Here is a 17,077-nt window from a genome sequence, read left to right as displayed (position 1 = left end):
CTGCTAGATACCATAATATTTTACACAACTTCAGTGGCTTCTTTGCCATTTTTTATTAAAGTTGTTCTACAAGTGTAATGTTTTCTTGTTAAAAAGTAAAAAGGTGAAACTAGTTTTGCTTCTTCTCTTACTAGAGGACACATTTGAAATATGAATAGCTGTTTAGAGCAATGGAATTTTTAACTTATACTGCAGAAGTCACTAACTAAAGCAATGGTCTCACTAACTTCTTTTTAATCTTCTTCCTAAGGTCAGGTTTTCCTGTTGGACTGTAGTAACTAAGTTAACACCCCTAGAAAACAGGCACAGGAACTTTTTGGCTTAATTATTCTCAGGGGATGTAACAATCTGCACATTCAGGATAATGGAGTGTCAAACCCATTACATTATCAAGCAACTGTCACATTCTGCTCTCCAGCAGTATAGCTTTTCAGAAGGCTGAAACATGAGATTGAAACAAAAAAGGAGAATTCAGGCGAAAATTAACTACACCCAACAGGGTTAATCAAAATCCATAAACCTTAAGGAATTCTCTACTTTCTTAATTTCATCCCAAAATGTGCTTCTCACACAAAAAGAAGATTTTACAGTAACAACGACGTTGAGAATTTGCTATTGAGAAGAAATTTGTGAGCATATGTCACAAATGTCATTATCAGTATCTCAAAACCCATCCTGAATGATTTTCAAATGCATGAAGTAGCCTACAGTTAAAACTCAGATCATGATTCCTAAACTGGCTGTATTAAAAGCCAGTTTAGGAATCATGATCTGATTTATCACGATCTAAACAGCAGAATTTCAGCTGATTCACATTCAAATTGGATCTCTTCTTACTCATCTGTGCTAAAATGCAGGAATCATCTGCACATTTGGGGGTTGTTTTAAAACAATTTAAAACCAGACAATTAGAGAGGCACATGTATATGCAATAACACTAAGTGTGATGGCTTTTGTGGCACTGATGGAGTAAACTATCCCATGTATAAAAATGTTTTATCAATTCAAAAGATTACCGTTAACATAAGGAAGGTGAATGCAGTTATCCCTAGAATGAGGATTTCTTTATTCCCTTTGCTTTCTGTGTGCAACTTGCGGTAATACGGTCCTATGAGATAAGTCTTTATAACAAGACACAGAAGAAAAACAGCAGCCAGAGAAAACAGAATTTGGCCAATCAGGATCAGTATTCTCAGAATTTCCTTGAAAATGCTGGAAGAGAAGAACAAACAAAAAGTTTCTTTCAAGTGCTTTCATACTTCCCAACCAGTTCCCCGTAAATGAAAATACCTAATTCCATAAATGCTCAAATAAGGAAGGTATTTAGATACATTAGTAAACAAGAATAAGACTAAATCTGCAGAGTGTCCAGAAACCTCTTTTACAGTCTAGAATTTACTTCCATGTTGACTCAGAAAGATTTTCATTTACTAATCTCCAAGGTAAGCCATTAGGCACAATAATACTATCACTTAGTCCTTGACAAAAGCATGCCCTGCAGGAATAAAGTAAGCGAAGAAATTAACTTGTTTTTTTACAGTAACAAACTTTTCACTCAAAATTTTAATTACCACACAGGATTAAAGCAGCTATAGCAAAGAGATTATTTTCATACAACTACTTTCATATGACTACTACAGGTTTCTACTTCATGACAAGCAGGAACAGTAAAGGAAATCTCACTGAACAGAGTGCCTATTTTCCATGGAACTGACATTAACTGCAGTGCTTTCACACTCCTATTGGCAATCTACATACTAATTGCAAGGGGTAGAGGGAAGATCCATACAATGATTTTTTTTTACCTGGAATATGTGCTCACTCCTGCTTGAATAAGTGTAGGCATGACAGCTATAAATAAACCAAGCTGCACATCCTGCATCACCAACATGCCAAGCAGTACGCTGCTGTAGTCAATATCCCCTGTACACCAGTAAAATGGTCATGGAAACAGTCATCAGAAACTATGAATGCTTGCAAACACTCAAATTTTGAAAAGGCTTAATCAAATGGAAGCCCAATATAGCTCTTAATGGGCTGAAGGTCATTCAAAGCAGTTTACGAACTTTTTTCCCCATTAGTAGGTAAATTAAAATGTATCTATAAAGACATATTAAAATGCAAACAAAATATTAATATGAAATTTCTGTTACACAATAAAAACAGACTTTGCTTAGCAGTTAAGCTCTAGTTACACATTGAGTGAAATTCCTCTACTGAGAGTTTACAGGCGTTATTCTGAAGACACATTCGAGCCAGCATGTGTAAAATATACACCTTGAATTCTGGCATTAGAATGAATATTCTAGAGGGTGAGGAGTACTTTAACACAATTTGCATGAGGGAGATTTAAGTGGAAGAAAGCACGATGTCAAAACTTTCAAAAGGAAACATTTAGAAGTATTTGAGAAGCTAGAAATATGACCCTTGAAGGTCCTTATTTGAAGAGCTGTTAGCTATGAAAGACAATCAGAACTGGTTTCTGTTTCCTGAAGAAGGATGTGAATTTTTTTAAATTAACCTTTCTGCCTTGATGACAGGTAGCAGTGGGCTAATCTGGTAACCTCTTAAAAAGTTCAAGGACTTCAGACACTCAGTAAAGTCAGTTCTCAATGGAGAGCACTACAATGGCTGTACTATGCTGTCTTTGCCCAAAGAGGACTGGCTATGTACAAATCAAGTACACTTCCTAGCAAGAATACACACAACACTGGCCAGTGTTAAATAAGGATGATTGTTTGTAAACCAGGTTTAAGAGTGGGTTTTGTTTTGTTTTTTTTAACTAGCTTATCTTGTAATTTTGCAAAGTCAACTTCTTTCAAATTTTATTAGATACTACAGTTGTCCATATTTAAAGTCATATTTACCTTCTTTATCTCCTCGAACACTACCTGCAAGAAATCTGGACACCAGCGGTGTGCTTGACAAAGACAAACAAGTGGAAATGAAGACGCTCTGTGTTGGTCTAATTTGGAGCAAATGCCCCCATAGTAAACCAAAGGCAATCATCAGTACTGTCATGTAGCAGGGTCCTTGCAAAGATATTTTCCATACCTTGGGAAGAAAACAAGATCTTATGACACTTTTCTCACTGCTAAGTTACAATGTTTTTTATTGCAAATAAGCAGTTAAAGATGCTTGATTTGGGGCTGTAGTACAGCACAGAGTAATGGATCATCACACTCTATCACCTAAAACACCCAACTTACTACACTGAGTAGATACTGCACCCCAAAAGACTCCCTGCCAGAAACCAGGTGAATTTCCCAAAGCTGAAGGAGAAACTAAGGGCCAAATGGTCCAGTAAAGGCTGAAATACATACAATACACCAATACCAGTACCAATACCAGTAACCCACTCCAAACTAGTGCAGAAGCAAATCTGTAGCAACAATTTACCTATTACGGTTTAGGAACCCTTGAATTACTGATTGTTATCTTGGACTTTAGATGGACTAGAAACAGCAGATTAAGCTACATGGTTATAAATTGTAACATATTTAAATTAAAGCTTTTCTAGTATCAAACTCACAACCATCAGTTTAGGAATAGATCACACAGTGCAATTCTTTACATATATACAGTCTTCACATATTTGTAGCCATACTTTCCACTATTAAAATTCTAGCTGGTTTATAACTTTTTAAATTAAGACCAAAAGAAACTAGTAGTTTTTGCTGAATTCTGGTGGCCACATAATGTAATATTCCAGATTGTGTCAACATACTTGCTTAATCAGTTTATTAGCCAGCAGACTATGTATTATCAATTCAGTATGGAGTACTTAAACTTTCAGATTTTTCTTATAACAGGAATGGCAAACATCACTGACACTCCGTAACAGCAACTGCACATTACTGCATGTTAAAATAAAGCAGAGATGGACTGTCAAACTGTGAGAGATTTTTCTAGTAATCAAACTGTTTTACTAAAATAGGGAGTAAATTTTTTTTGAGACACTGAATAAATAATGCATTCTGTTCTTTCCAAAGTGCAGAAGCAAATGTCACATTTGTCTTTTCAAAAACGTACAAAGCTATGGCAGTGTATTGTAGGGACTGTATAAAAATCTAAAATATAACTGAAATCTGCAGTTTCAGTAATTAGCAATTAAATCCCAGGGATATTATAAAAATCCCCAGCAGGGATAGTATAAAAAAATACCTTTCTTAACCTTTCAGGAGAAAATTCCAGACCAACTAGAAAGAGAGTGAAGAATACACCAAACTCTCCTAATGTCTCCACCTGTACAATAGACTTAGGAAAGAAAAAAGAAAAGAAATCAGTGCACAGCAGTCAACTTATAATACAAAATTAGAAATACACTACAAAACAAATTGATTCTCATTACATTTTCACAGGTAGTTCAGTAGCTGTTCATATGACATCAGAAATTCCCAGAGCACCTTTGGAGTGCAATTATTTTTCCCATTACTAGGCAGTAACTTGGTGGGAGAGTGCTGGCCACCCAATGTGCACATGTGCATTGATCTTGGGAAGTGCTGAGGAATACATCTGATCCAGGTGGCTTGGCTGGCAAGCTGCAGACTGAGATGGAGACTGAACTCTGAGTAGGAGCCTGCAACAAGTGTCAGTGAACTACAGTCCAGTAGGTTATCTTTGGGATAACCAAGGGCATGAATGAAGAAGGCAGAGAGCCTTGTGAATGGTCAGACTGGAAAGTTTCCTTAACAGTAAGCTTTCTTGCTGATTGAAAAAAAAATAGGCTATGTTTTATGCATGTACTATTAAATCTCCAAGGCTTGCATTCCACAAGCCACTTCTTGCTAGTTATTTTATTGGTCTATTGGTACAATCTTTCTGCTAGACTGTGACTGCTGTGGTTCTCCATCCTACAGGCTCCACACATCCATCTCAGACCAGCACAATTACCAACCAGCCTTTGTGTTACAGAGAGAAGGATCCAACAGCAAGAAAAATGGTGGTCTTCCTCATCACAACAGAAAAATGGGGATATTTCTGGCTGGCAACTGGTGTGTACCCTCAGGGTTCTCAGGCCAGTTCTGTTCAATAGATACAGACATGTATCAATGATCAGAAGGGAGGAGGTAAACACACCACTCACAAGTTTGCTGCTGATAACAGACTGGGAAGTGCTGTTCACTCTTTTGAGAGACAAGATGCCTGGCAGAGGGATGTAAATACACTGGAGCATTAGGCAATGATTAATGGGAGGAAATTATTTAACAAATAAATTCAAAATGCTGGATTCTGATCCCTCTGGAATGGGGTAATGCCAGGCACAAGTATGGATGAGGAGAGGAGTGGCTGAAGAGCAGCCCTGCAGAGAGGGATCTGGGGGTGCTGGTGAACAGCAGGGTCAGTGTGAGACACCAGAGGGCAAACCCCATCCTGGGGTGCATCAAACAGAGCATCACCAGTCACTCAAAATTATCCTGCTGTATTCAGTGTTGGTGTGGCCTCACCTGGAGCACTCTGTGCAAATCTGGGCCCTACCATGGAAGGAGGATGTGAAGGCCCTTGAATGCATTCAGAAGAGGACAAAGCTGGTGGAAGGCTGGAAGGAATGCCCTGTGAGGAACAGCTAAGGACTCTGGGTTTGCCTAGCTTGGAGAAAAGCAGGGTGAGGGGCAACTTCACATTCTCTACAGCTTCCTGAGGAGTGGAGCTGGACAGGGAGGTGCTGAGCTCTTTTCACTGGTATGCACTGACAGGATGAGTGGAAATGGTTCTAAGCTGCCCCAGGAGAGGTTCAGACTGGACACTAGGAAGCATTTCTTTTCTGAGAGGGTGGTGAAACCCTGGAACACACTTCCTAAAGAGCTGATTGATGCCCCAAGCTTGTCAGTGTTTAAGAGGCATTTGGGCAACGCCCTTAATAATATGCTTTAACTTCTGGTCAGCCCTGAAGTGTTCAGGCAGTTGACTGGAATAGTCTATTGTATTTTAAAATCCTAGTATTTCTTTTATATGTATTTATGGGCCAGAGTAGAAGAAAACAAGGTTTATCATCAATTACAGAAGTGAGGATGGAAACCAACTTTTCTGCCAGATTAGAATCTGCCTGCCTTCTCAGCTTCTCAGGCATTCAACTTTTTTAGGAAATGGAGAAGAGACCAAACACAAGAGACCCAGTCAACAAGAGTATTATCCAGGTGAATAATGTATAATCACAGCTTCACAAGAAAAAGGCAAGTCACTTAAACTGTCCTTAAGAAACTTCTTTCATATCTGTTCTGACCACATAATCTTCTTCAATGTAAGTATCCTGAAAATTTGTTGTTGGGTTTCTTTCTCATGCCAACCTTACAGACTTGTTTCTCAGTCTAAGTGATCAAACTTTCCAGACATTTTCAACCCAGAAATTATGTACAGCACAGAGGTTGAGATTATTTTATCTCTTCCAATACAAGATCAACTAAATCCTACAATTTCTACTAATCCCTGCTTTTGAGCTCAACAATCATCCTCAACAGAAGCCCATGTAGGGAGCAGATGTTGCAGAGACAGTAAGTTCCAAGTGGTTTCATGGATATCAATGCAACAGACACATGCAACTTAAGCAGGCATTACTGTGCAGCCCTAGCATGTGTTGTGTTTTGCCTGCTGGCTAAACAATCTGTTAATGCACACCAGAGCACTTAATGAAAACATGTCCAGCCAGCCCCATCTCACAGTTCCACAGGAGCCACTAATCAGGGTACTCGTGATGGAGCTAAAAAGGTTCCAAAGGCCTCAGGAATGTGGGCAGGGTACTGGGAAAGGAACAGGGGGACCAGGGTGGATGGAATCACTACAGAGGTGCAAAATAACTCTCTAGAAAGCCAAGCTATGTTCCTTGGGGAATTATTTGTTTTAAATGCTTCCTCCATTGTCAACACTGACTTTTTGCAAGTTTCTGTATATTTTATGTCATTTAAATAATTTAGCTCTCAATTGTGATGCGTTATCATTAAAATTAAAAAGAAAGAAAAAAAACACCTGACATAAAACTTCCACAACACACAACCTTCAGTTTTCACTTTCAACAACTGTCATAATTTTATAGGAGAAAAAAAAGATTGAAAACAAAATTATTCAAAGACATAAAATTTGAAGCTCTCCTCTTGAAGGTTCAGGTTTGGGAATATTTTTTTTTATTACATTTGAGGCTGGCAATACCATATCCTTTTAAAACTACTTTTAAAGATTTCAATGAATTTAATCAGTCAAGAATTAACTTGCACACGTACCTTGATACTATTTAGTCCTGAGGGTCCTAAGAGTACTCCACAGATGATATATCCAAACATGGTTGGCAATCCTATTGTTGTGCACAGCCAGCCACACGGCAAAGACAACATTCCTATTGTCACAATATCCTAAATAGGTTAAGATTTACAAAGGCATTAGTATAAAGGACACATAAATTTGGGATGAAATTGAAGACTATTAGCTTTCAAAAGACAAATAGCACTGTAAAATTAAATGCAGACTACTTTGTGTGAAAAGAAAACAAAACTTCTGTAAATTAACCTCAGTGCTGCTGCAGGTGTAAGCACAGAAGTTTTTCAGGTGAAGCAGATGAGGTACTGACTTTAAGTAACTGGGGACTTTAAATGAACTTATAAATATTTTAAATATATTATAGAAAGTAGGCAATTTCCTGGGTGGAATGTTTGCATTAAAACATGGTGAAACAGAACTGTTTTGGGTTTTATAATTAAAACAAAAATCCCAATCCAGTTACTCTACATAAAGCACAAATACAATCAAACCTCTACGATGTGTATGCATTTTTCAGTATCCCTTTTTTCATCACAAGGCACAACCAGATAAATTCTTTTTACTGACAACATGCAAGTGGCTTATTAAGCACAGCAGTAGCTTTAACACTTTGTAGTCTGACAGAAGGGACAGTGCCCCAAAGGTGCAACAAGAGAAGAAGAAATAAAAACAGAGAGTGGCATCATGATCAGTCTTGTGAAGACAAACCTAAGAGTAGGGAAGACATGGCTGGATCACCATAGGTGGGGGAGTCATGAATACTGGGCTAACTTCAGACAGACAAATGCTGAAACTATACTCACTCCAACCAAGTAGGACTGACATGCCAACTTATGGGACTAAATCCAAAAGTGAATGACAAGAATGTCTCTAAAATTATTACCTTTATGAAATGATGATCAGCACGAGGAATGGTTGAGTCTCTGGGTTTGGTAAGGATATACTGATTGTTCTGAGAATCAATAAGCATACTAAGTCCTAAGTCATCTTCTACTTCTCTTTTTGAAGCATTTCTTTTGGAGTTGGCTTCATCTTCTTCCACCCTTAAAACAGCTTCAAAGTTTACACCTCTTACCTTTTTAAAAAAGAAAAAAATAATCAAACAAACAAAAAAAAGGGGAGTCAATTAAGCATATCATAATAACAGAAGGACTATTAGCTGTGCTTGAAGTCTCTAGAGAACTTGTTGACACCAACTAAAAATACTGCAGATTTCTTCTCTAAAAATCTTTCAATCTCTTTATCAAAACTTGATGTCTTTAAAAGTAACATTTTCTTACCTTGAACAAAATCAATTGGAGATTACTAAGTGATATTCAGTTCTCAAAAATCTGAACTAAAGTCTGCGTTCCAAGATAAGAAAAGGTCACTATCCTGTAAATTTGAAGGAGATATTATAAGAACTGTTTCTACCTAGTTATTTTCAGGATTTTATTTCTCAGAACAGCAATTCTTGAACACAGGCTGTAGTGCAGATTTTTTTTTTCATTTTTACCTGCTACACTTCATTATTTGGCTATATTTTAATAGAAGCTTGTGTCTTTATCAGAATATTGATTACTATATTAAAGCTTCCCTACTCTAAAATTCCACTGTTTTAGTTTATAAAAACGTTCCTTGCAATGATGGAGAAGCGCATAGACCTCAAGGCAGCATTTCACGATTCCTTTCAGGGATGGAGCCTCAGGCAGAAGAGCAGGGAGAGTTCCCGGGGCGGCAGGAGAGCTCCCGCTCCGCTCCGACGGGGCCGTTCCCCCCGGCGGGACAGCAGAGGGCGCTCCGCCGGCCCGGCCCGGCCCCGCCAGGTGCGGCTCCCCCGGGCACAGCCGCTCGATCCGCGGCACGCCAAGTCAAAAAGCGGCTTCCACTTCCTCTCGGTTCGAGCTCAGCTACAAAAAAACCGAACAAAACCACACACGGCTTGGCTCTCTGCTACAGAGAAACTGGTTTTGCCTCCTCAGCAGAACTCAAGAGCTATGCTCACCTCGGGAGTCAACCTGGAAGTCAACAAAAACTTCCCAAGAGCAGAAACCAAATGAACTGTAACCCATGTTTATGTAAACAGGACCAAGTTAGGGAGTCTGTCTGAGGATGGAAAAATGGGACACTAGAATAAAGTGATATATTCCTGGCTCTAGAGACATACAGCCTTACCTGAAGGATACTGTCCCATCATGCAACACAGAAACAAGGATCAGTGCAGGGAGGCCAAAGTACAAAACAAAGTCAGATGTGAAAGAATGTAACATCACAAACACATTTCAGGGCTTTCCTTTGAAAAATATATCTTTTCCCAGACTGTGAAAACCAACTGCAAGGATTCTTGCTCTGCCATAACTTTCTGAAGAAAATTAAAAAGTGGAGACAATGCTGAACATGGTAACTCCGTATCCTGCAAGTCTAACCATCACAGTCCCCACCACCACAGAGATGCCACACCTCTCACAGGCTGTACCACTCAGATGTACCACACTTGGACCTGTCAAAGTGGCAGCTGCAGGGAGCACCTTCAAATCAAAACCACAGAAATCACCAGCAAAAAGGAGCAATTACTCCTGTTTCACTAAAGTCACTAAAATCCTAACAACCATATAAGACAAGAGAAACACACAGGGCAAACATCAACTATAAATAAATGCACTCCAATGAAATTTCTGAGTCTAAAGCATCACTTACAGATTTGTTGTCATCAAAGGCATGCTCTTCTATTTCCTCTTCCAATCTATCAGCTGCCTTCCTGACATCTTCCAGAATTTCATCAAGCATTGACAGGCTTTTGTTTTGGTGCTGCATGTTCTTAAGGGCTTCAACCTGGTGTTTCTCTGCTGCTAGGAGTTCAACATATTCCATTTCTTCCTGTTGAATTTTACAACACAGATAAAGTGTTGGCAGGCCTTTGAGCAGAAAAAACGTTTGACATAAATGTGTGCTTCTTTTGACACAAAACATTTTATCAGTGGAATTGCAAAAGCAATATAAACATCATGAAGATATTTTAAGATTGCTTTTTCTTGTGCCAATTTTCACTGGGTAAGTGGGCAAGAAAACAAAACAACCAAACCAAATATCCACCAATAGCCTTTTCTATTACATTAAACAGCAGACCTGCCCCAAGGTTATGACCCAGAAAATATAAGAAAGGATTTACTTTGAGAAACTCTAGGAAACAATTCAGAGCCAAATAAAGTTTAAAACTTCATGCTTTTGAAGTGAAGCATAATACCCTGAAAGCATAGCTATACTATCTACAACAAACAAACAAATTAGATGTAAAGCACAATGAATCTTAACTTCATAAGCCCTTTTATAAACATAGGAAGAGGTCTGTTTATGGTATTCAAAAGTTACAGTAACTGTGGAAACAGGAAGAAAAAAAGAACTGAGGTAGAGATGAGCAGCCAATCACTCTAGCCAAGCTTCCTGTTCATGTTTCCCAAAAAGCACTTTTCCAATCAGAATTAAAACATGCGACTTTTCACCCTATTTCAGTTTGGGTCTCTTATCAACTTGCAGTGACAACTTCTGAAATTACTAGGTTTCTGAAGTAAAAAGAGAAAATATGCTGATATGGTTTGATATGGTGTGAAAATATTTCAGTAATTTCCCTGATAAAGTTATGATGTCTCAGGTTCAAAAAGATAACTAAAAAGCTTAATTTACTAACAACTGGGTCTAACACCTTTTACATAGTTACCATGACAGTAACCAAACAGAATACTTTGTGTATTGACAGAGAACAACTTGAGGGTTTTGGGGGAAAAAGATTCTTTCCTTTACAAGCCTCTATTCTTTTAAAGATTGTTGAAAGAACAGCTATAAGGAAACACACACAAGGACAGGGCTCCTTTCAGTTAGATTCTGGATGCTGAGAATACCTGGATGAGAGAGACCCTTCTTCTGCTCTTTTAAAGAGCCAATATTATTAAATAGGAAAAAAAAAAAAAAACAACAGGCAAAAAAATGCAAGCAATCTATAGGTCTGACTCAATTCCCAGAAAACACAAGTTGCTGTCTCCAGATGCCCTGCCCCTGCCATGCCCGGTTAGAAATCAGAGAACATACATCTCCCATAGGTTGTGTGTTTTATCTGCCTACCCTCCAGAGATATCTTCAATAACCTGAGCTTATTAAATGGTCCTAAACACTATGCTTAAATAACTAGAGTGTCTCCTCCTCCACACGTTTGCAGATGGACATTTTTCCCCTTGGAACCCACAAGAACATGCACAAAATTCAGCCAATTCCTTGATGCCAAGAGAAGAATATGTTGAGTACAACCAGTAACTGCAGCTGAACCCTTCTGAAATCCTGACAGTCAGATGAATGCCTCTGGTTGTGATGAAACCACAGTACTGGTGTCTGCTGGTGTTTAGAACTATCATAGTTACACCCTCATGGTGAAAGTTACCCAGAGCCCAAAATAGCTGGAGCTGGGAAGAATGTAACTATTAATGTGTTTGGCCCAATGTCAACAATTACTTCTTAAGCAACACATAAGTAGGAGACACAGTCATTCTCATACAGCCTCAAGGAAAAACATTTCCTCTCTGTTGCTCTCTGCTAGCAGACATAGCTCAAAAGATGTAAGAAACAACCCACATATGAGCTGCAGATTCTCTGCTAATTCAGCAAGAGCTTAGAACACAAGGTGAAATGGATAATGGTTAGATTCTTTCCCCTCAAAATGGGAGAGGTTTTGGGTGCAAGGAGCCAATCTCAGTCCTTTCCATTGGCCAAGACAAACAGGCTGAACAGAGCTAAAGGCAAACTACATAAAAATAATGTCGAATTTCACAGAAGTTAACTTGCCCTGAATAGCAAGGTAGAAAAGCTTTGAAAAAATAAGAGTTTAGCTGCAAGTTCCTTCAATTAATGAAGATTAAGGTTTTTGTAGTCTATTAAAGTGGCATCTGTTTCCACCAAAAGACAAATGTGATAGCAGTAGACTGGGACAACCACAGGCAATGGTGTCCATAAAAAGTTAATTCAAACAACCTGCTACATGCTAAGCAGAATTGCATCACAGTACAAATACTGTTCTGCAGCTCAGGCTGGGATTGGAGACACTTGATCATGAGGATAACGAGCAACCTCTTAAGCAAAGTAATACAGATAAAGATTGTGTACTTAATATTGTGTACACCTGAAAACATATGAGCAAAATGAAGATTAAGACTTTGGGGCAATGCTGATTCAGAATGCAGAATTGCTGTTGCTCTCTACTGTGTATTCAGAGACAAAAGCACACGCAGAAGAAGTTGCATCTTTGCAATACTTGCAAGTCATTTTTCCTTTTTCACCCATGTCTGATTAGAAGGAATCCAAGAAATTAGAAGCTAATTAAAAAGTAGGTAAGATTTTGTTGCTTTTTCCTTAACTTCCAAACAGGATCCTGGAGTAAAAGAAGGCAAAAACCATCTTCATTGTTTCTTTCTTACTTCTCCCTGCCCCACACTGTGAATGATCCCACTACATCTTTTCACAGCAGCAGAACCAGCAAGAAATGCATCAGACATACATACATATCCCAGCACTAATGACTTCCAAGCATTTCTACTCAATAGAAATAAAATAATAAAGGGAAGAGTCCAGCACCCCCTACATTTATTTGTATTTTCCATTCATTCACTGTTTAAAAAATAGATGTTCTATGAGTATACCAACAAAATAATCATTACAGTAAAATGAAACTGGGACAAAGTTGGACCTACTGTGTCTTATGAACTAAGAACAAGTCCAAAACATATGTATCCCATGCCATTTTTATCTTTTGCTTCTCTTTATACAACAGTTATAAGGTTAGGACCACAAATACTGTTTAAATAACCACATGCATGGCATAAGAAGAAAGGTGCAAAAGATTGCTCACTCAAGCAAATACAAAAAAAGCCTGCACAATCCACTTCAGCAAAAGTAAACTTTTGACAGGACACACCTCTAAAACACATAATTGTACACAAAGGCCTCCTTCTAGAAGAAGCACCATTCTCAAGTTCAAGGATAAATAGGCTTCATTGTTTTAGAGTAACATCACCAGGAATTAGGTAAATGGGAAAGAAGGTTCTGGAATGCCTCACTGCTTCTATTTTACAAGCTCTGAGAAAGAAAAAAGGTGTAAAACCAAGTAAAGCTCGTGACAATTTCTATGACATTTCTATGCACCAGAGGCTGCCACTACCATAAAGTATCACTATACAAGTCATATAAAGCAGTTCATTGGCATACATCTAGATCCAAATTATTCCCTATTCAAATTTGTTGTAATTCTGTCTTCATTTCCACTGCACAGAAACACTCCACTCTGCCAAGTTTACATCCTAATTTCTACTTCTACCAGCCTATCTTGGCACAATCCACTGGAGACCTTTACTGCACATAATTTCTTTCCAACTTCACCTGTCAAGGTCTGCACATTTCTTAGCACAAAAGCCCTTCAGAGACTCTCACAACTCAAATGCTAAATGCCAATTACATTTTTATTCCTTCTCTTGCTCCCTTGTGCAAGGGCAGCCTCTTCTTTTGGAAGACAGAAAATAAAAGAAAATTCTTAATATATTCCTCCAGTGGTTGAGGAGTAGAGAAAGGACAAGAGCAATTGAAATGCCAAATACATTTAGGTTGTATTTTCTCTCAATAGGAGACTTTCAGTACACACTCTGAGCATTATCAAATCCACAAACAGTGGCAGATTGTGCTCAACCTAATGAGACACGGGAACTCAAACTTTCCATGAAGTGTCTGTGTTCAACTGTTACTCATCTGTGTTTTTTCTTGGCAAAGTTATTTCAGCTGACTCTTTCTTGGAAGCACTGCATTTCAAACCTGCACTTCTTAGGCTAGGAGTGCAATACTGAGTTTAAAAATCTAGTCACCTGCTGTTCTGCACGTCCATTTTGCTCATATCTATGCAAACATGGAAATGAAAGGCAGCAAGTAATTTTGTTTCAACTGTGGACTTTGAGCAATTCTCATTTAAAATGGAAAAAAACTTAGTATTTCACCATGGCATTATTTCCACTCAGCTAGTGCCACTGGCTTGTCTAGTGCAACTCTGCTATGTGCACTGATTCACTCTTCTTATTTCTCTCCCTTTAACATTATATTTGCCATAGGTCTTATGATTACACTTAGCTTTGAGATAAAAACTATTAATTGCCAATAAGTTTTAAGCGCTATACCAAAATTACTTGTAAATTTACTAATGAAAACAAATACTTCATTAAACAGTAAACATTGCAAGTTTTATGCAGATACCCTTTTCTATTAAAACAGACTGAAATTGTGCCATAATAAAGTTAAAATCACAAGTTGAAAATGAACAGTCTAGTAACAAACATGGGGAAACCAACCTTAATTGCAGCTTCTCTCAAGGCCTCCAGTCTCTGTCTACTGCTTTCTTTCATATTTACAACATCTTTGTAGTCACCCTGTAGAGCTCTCTGAAGGCCATGAATTGCCTGAAAGACTGAGTTTTCACTTTCATTTAGCTCCTTTTGGAAAATTTCAAAGGTGTGCACCTGAAAAAGTTTCTCTTCATCAGACAGTCCTGCATCCTTCTCAACTGCTCTTATGGCATTTTTTAGTTTGTTGAGAACAACGTTCTTTTGGCGAAGAAGACCAGAGAGTTTTCTGCAGCTCTCCAGCACCCACTGCTTCCTCTGAGTGATCCCAGCCCCCTTCCCACGGTGCAGCTTTATTGCATGTTTCACTACATCCTCACGTTCTGCAGGGTTGGCTAATGGGCCACAAGGCAGCGAAACCAACGTCCACAGGGAAATAAATCCAGTCGCCTTCATCCTTTGCTTTTTATTCCTCTTGGGAGAAACTGATCATCCACAGCTGCTCAAAGCTTTCTGCTACATGGTTTCTGCATCTCCAGTATGCACAGCAGGCTGCAAGATAGTACCAATCAGTTATCAAACATGGTAAGGTTGGGCTGTTAGATCAAAGAAATGTAGAAAATAAATCCAAGAATGCTGCCTGTACCACAAGCTTTGACAGAACACACACAGTCTTCTTCACTCAACATTTATGAAAACCAAGAAATAGTCCAAGGTTACTGACAGGTTTTTGTTTTCCCCTTGACTATTTCCTAGATAACATCTTGTTTTAAAAGCAGTGACTGGAAAGCTTAGTCACTTCACATGGTACTTATCTGCACTTCTTACATGAAAGAAAAGCCTTTAAAAATATCAGGCCATGATGTCACAGCCTGCATTTCAACACAGCACTAGAACTCATTATTCTTAGCTGCCAGTAAATCTCCTGTCTCTTCTAAAATCTATCCTAAAACATTGTATCATAATCATTTGTTATTTATAAAGTCTCAGAAGCATCAACAAATTCAACTATACACATTCAACAAAACATAAAAATAAAAAACCTAACTGAATCAGATTACATTATAAATCATAATTGTGGAAGAAAGAACAGCAAAACTTCCTGGACTTCTGAATGCTACTAGTTTGGATCAAAAACCTCCTCAACCTGAAAGGCTGCAGGGCCCTGAGGTACTTTACTTCAAAACTTCTTAGGGATCTTCAAGATTTTAAAGTAAATTACAAAAACACTAACTCAATTCATTCATAAGCTCATTTCCCAGCAACTACTTGAAAAACTACACTTAAACTGCTGTATTTAATTTTAACACCAAGCAGGATAGAATTTAAAAACTAATTTCCTTCCCTCAGAACCTAGAAGGAACTACTGATATTAATGCACAAAACAACAGTTATATTTTCTTTTAAAAAATCCAAACAAACATAAAAACCCTCAAAAAACCCCTCACATCACAAAGCTACACATAATATATAAAATTTTGTACTTGGCATTCTAAAAAGTCATATCACACACAACATGTTAACAGATCATCAATACAGCAGGTATTTCCCTAAAAAATCAGTTAGTCTTGATCATTGGGCCAGCAGCCTTAATCAGGAACCAGCACATGGACACAGGCATCTGGAAGCAGTCTGCTAAGAGAGAATCTTGTTTTCCTACAAGGCAGTAGCAGTCACAGTCCCAAGCCAGCCATCATCAAGACATGGAACGAGCTCTGAGCAACCTGCTCTAGTAGAAGATGTCCCTGTCCACAGCAGAGGGCTTGGAGCCATTGGTCCTTATGGTCCCTTCCAACCCAGGCCATTCTGTGATTCCATGGCAAGGGAAGATGGCAAACACAGTCATGCACTACCTTCATTTGTTAAAAGCCCTCCCATCTCTGTTTCAGAGAGAAATGAGAAAATCTGTCTGTGGGTTGCTTTATTTCTTTTTTCAATGCGTGAAATGCAAGCCAAAGTATTTAGTTACTATTCGCTGACTGTGGGCTAGAGCTAAACCATTTAAGATTAAGAACTGAAAGTGCAATGAAAGTAGCAAAAGCATATCACATCACTATAATCCCAATAAAATAATAAAGTACAAACATTTCAGAACCTCGATAAAGCTGTGGGGCTTACTACTTTTAAGGAATCAGGAAAATAACAATCCTCACCACCTGGCAAAGTTCTGGAGTGAAATTTAAGAAAATATTTCTTCATATGTACAAACTAATGCTCTTCCTATTTAGTAGGCTTGGGACAGAGATTTTGCTAAATATATATTACAAACTATTTCTGCAAGAAAGAAGGAGAATAAAACACCCAGTGTATATCCAAGGCAAGTAAAAGACTGCACGTCTTATGTGGTACATCAAACCACATAACTAAATTTTGAGCAGAGATTTACACCAGCAAAGTTCACTCCCTGTTGCTCTGTGCAAACTTAGCACTGTGGTTCACACATGAGGACAATTTTGTTTCTGTGCTTTTTACTTGGCTAGCAAAAACTG

The 17,077-nt window shown here is 38.3% G+C and overlaps 1 protein-coding gene across 2 annotated transcripts in view; it reads right to left on the bottom strand.

The window, feature by feature from the left end:
* The window catches only part of SLC9D1 (solute carrier family 9 member D1), a 32,888-nt gene that overhangs the window by 15,130 nt on the left and 681 nt on the right, over nucleotides 1-17,077 (bottom strand). For both annotated transcript variants that reach the window (XR_013180815.1, XM_077173348.1), the window contains exons 2-9: nucleotides 14,598-15,140; nucleotides 9,925-10,104; nucleotides 8,132-8,323; nucleotides 7,215-7,343; nucleotides 4,165-4,257; nucleotides 2,868-3,054; nucleotides 1,806-1,923; nucleotides 1,017-1,212 (exon numbers count right to left, since the gene is read on the bottom strand). Coding sequence is in view for 1 of the 2 variants with exons in the window: in XM_077173348.1 (XP_077029463.1) it covers nucleotides 1,017-1,212; nucleotides 1,806-1,923; nucleotides 2,868-3,054; nucleotides 4,165-4,257; nucleotides 7,215-7,343; nucleotides 8,132-8,323; nucleotides 9,925-10,104; nucleotides 14,598-15,044 (1,542 nt within the window). In the remaining variant the exon portion in view is untranslated. The remainder of the gene's footprint in view (nucleotides 1-1,016; nucleotides 1,213-1,805; nucleotides 1,924-2,867; nucleotides 3,055-4,164; nucleotides 4,258-7,214; nucleotides 7,344-8,131; nucleotides 8,324-9,924; nucleotides 10,105-14,597; nucleotides 15,141-17,077) is intronic.

This window comes from Agelaius phoeniceus, chromosome 2 (genome assembly GCF_051311805.1).
Source record: "Agelaius phoeniceus isolate bAgePho1 chromosome 2, bAgePho1.hap1, whole genome shotgun sequence".
Classification (NCBI taxonomy): Eukaryota; Metazoa; Chordata; class Aves; order Passeriformes; family Icteridae; genus Agelaius; species Agelaius phoeniceus.
This window is presented reverse-complemented; position numbering and strand designations above follow the sequence as displayed.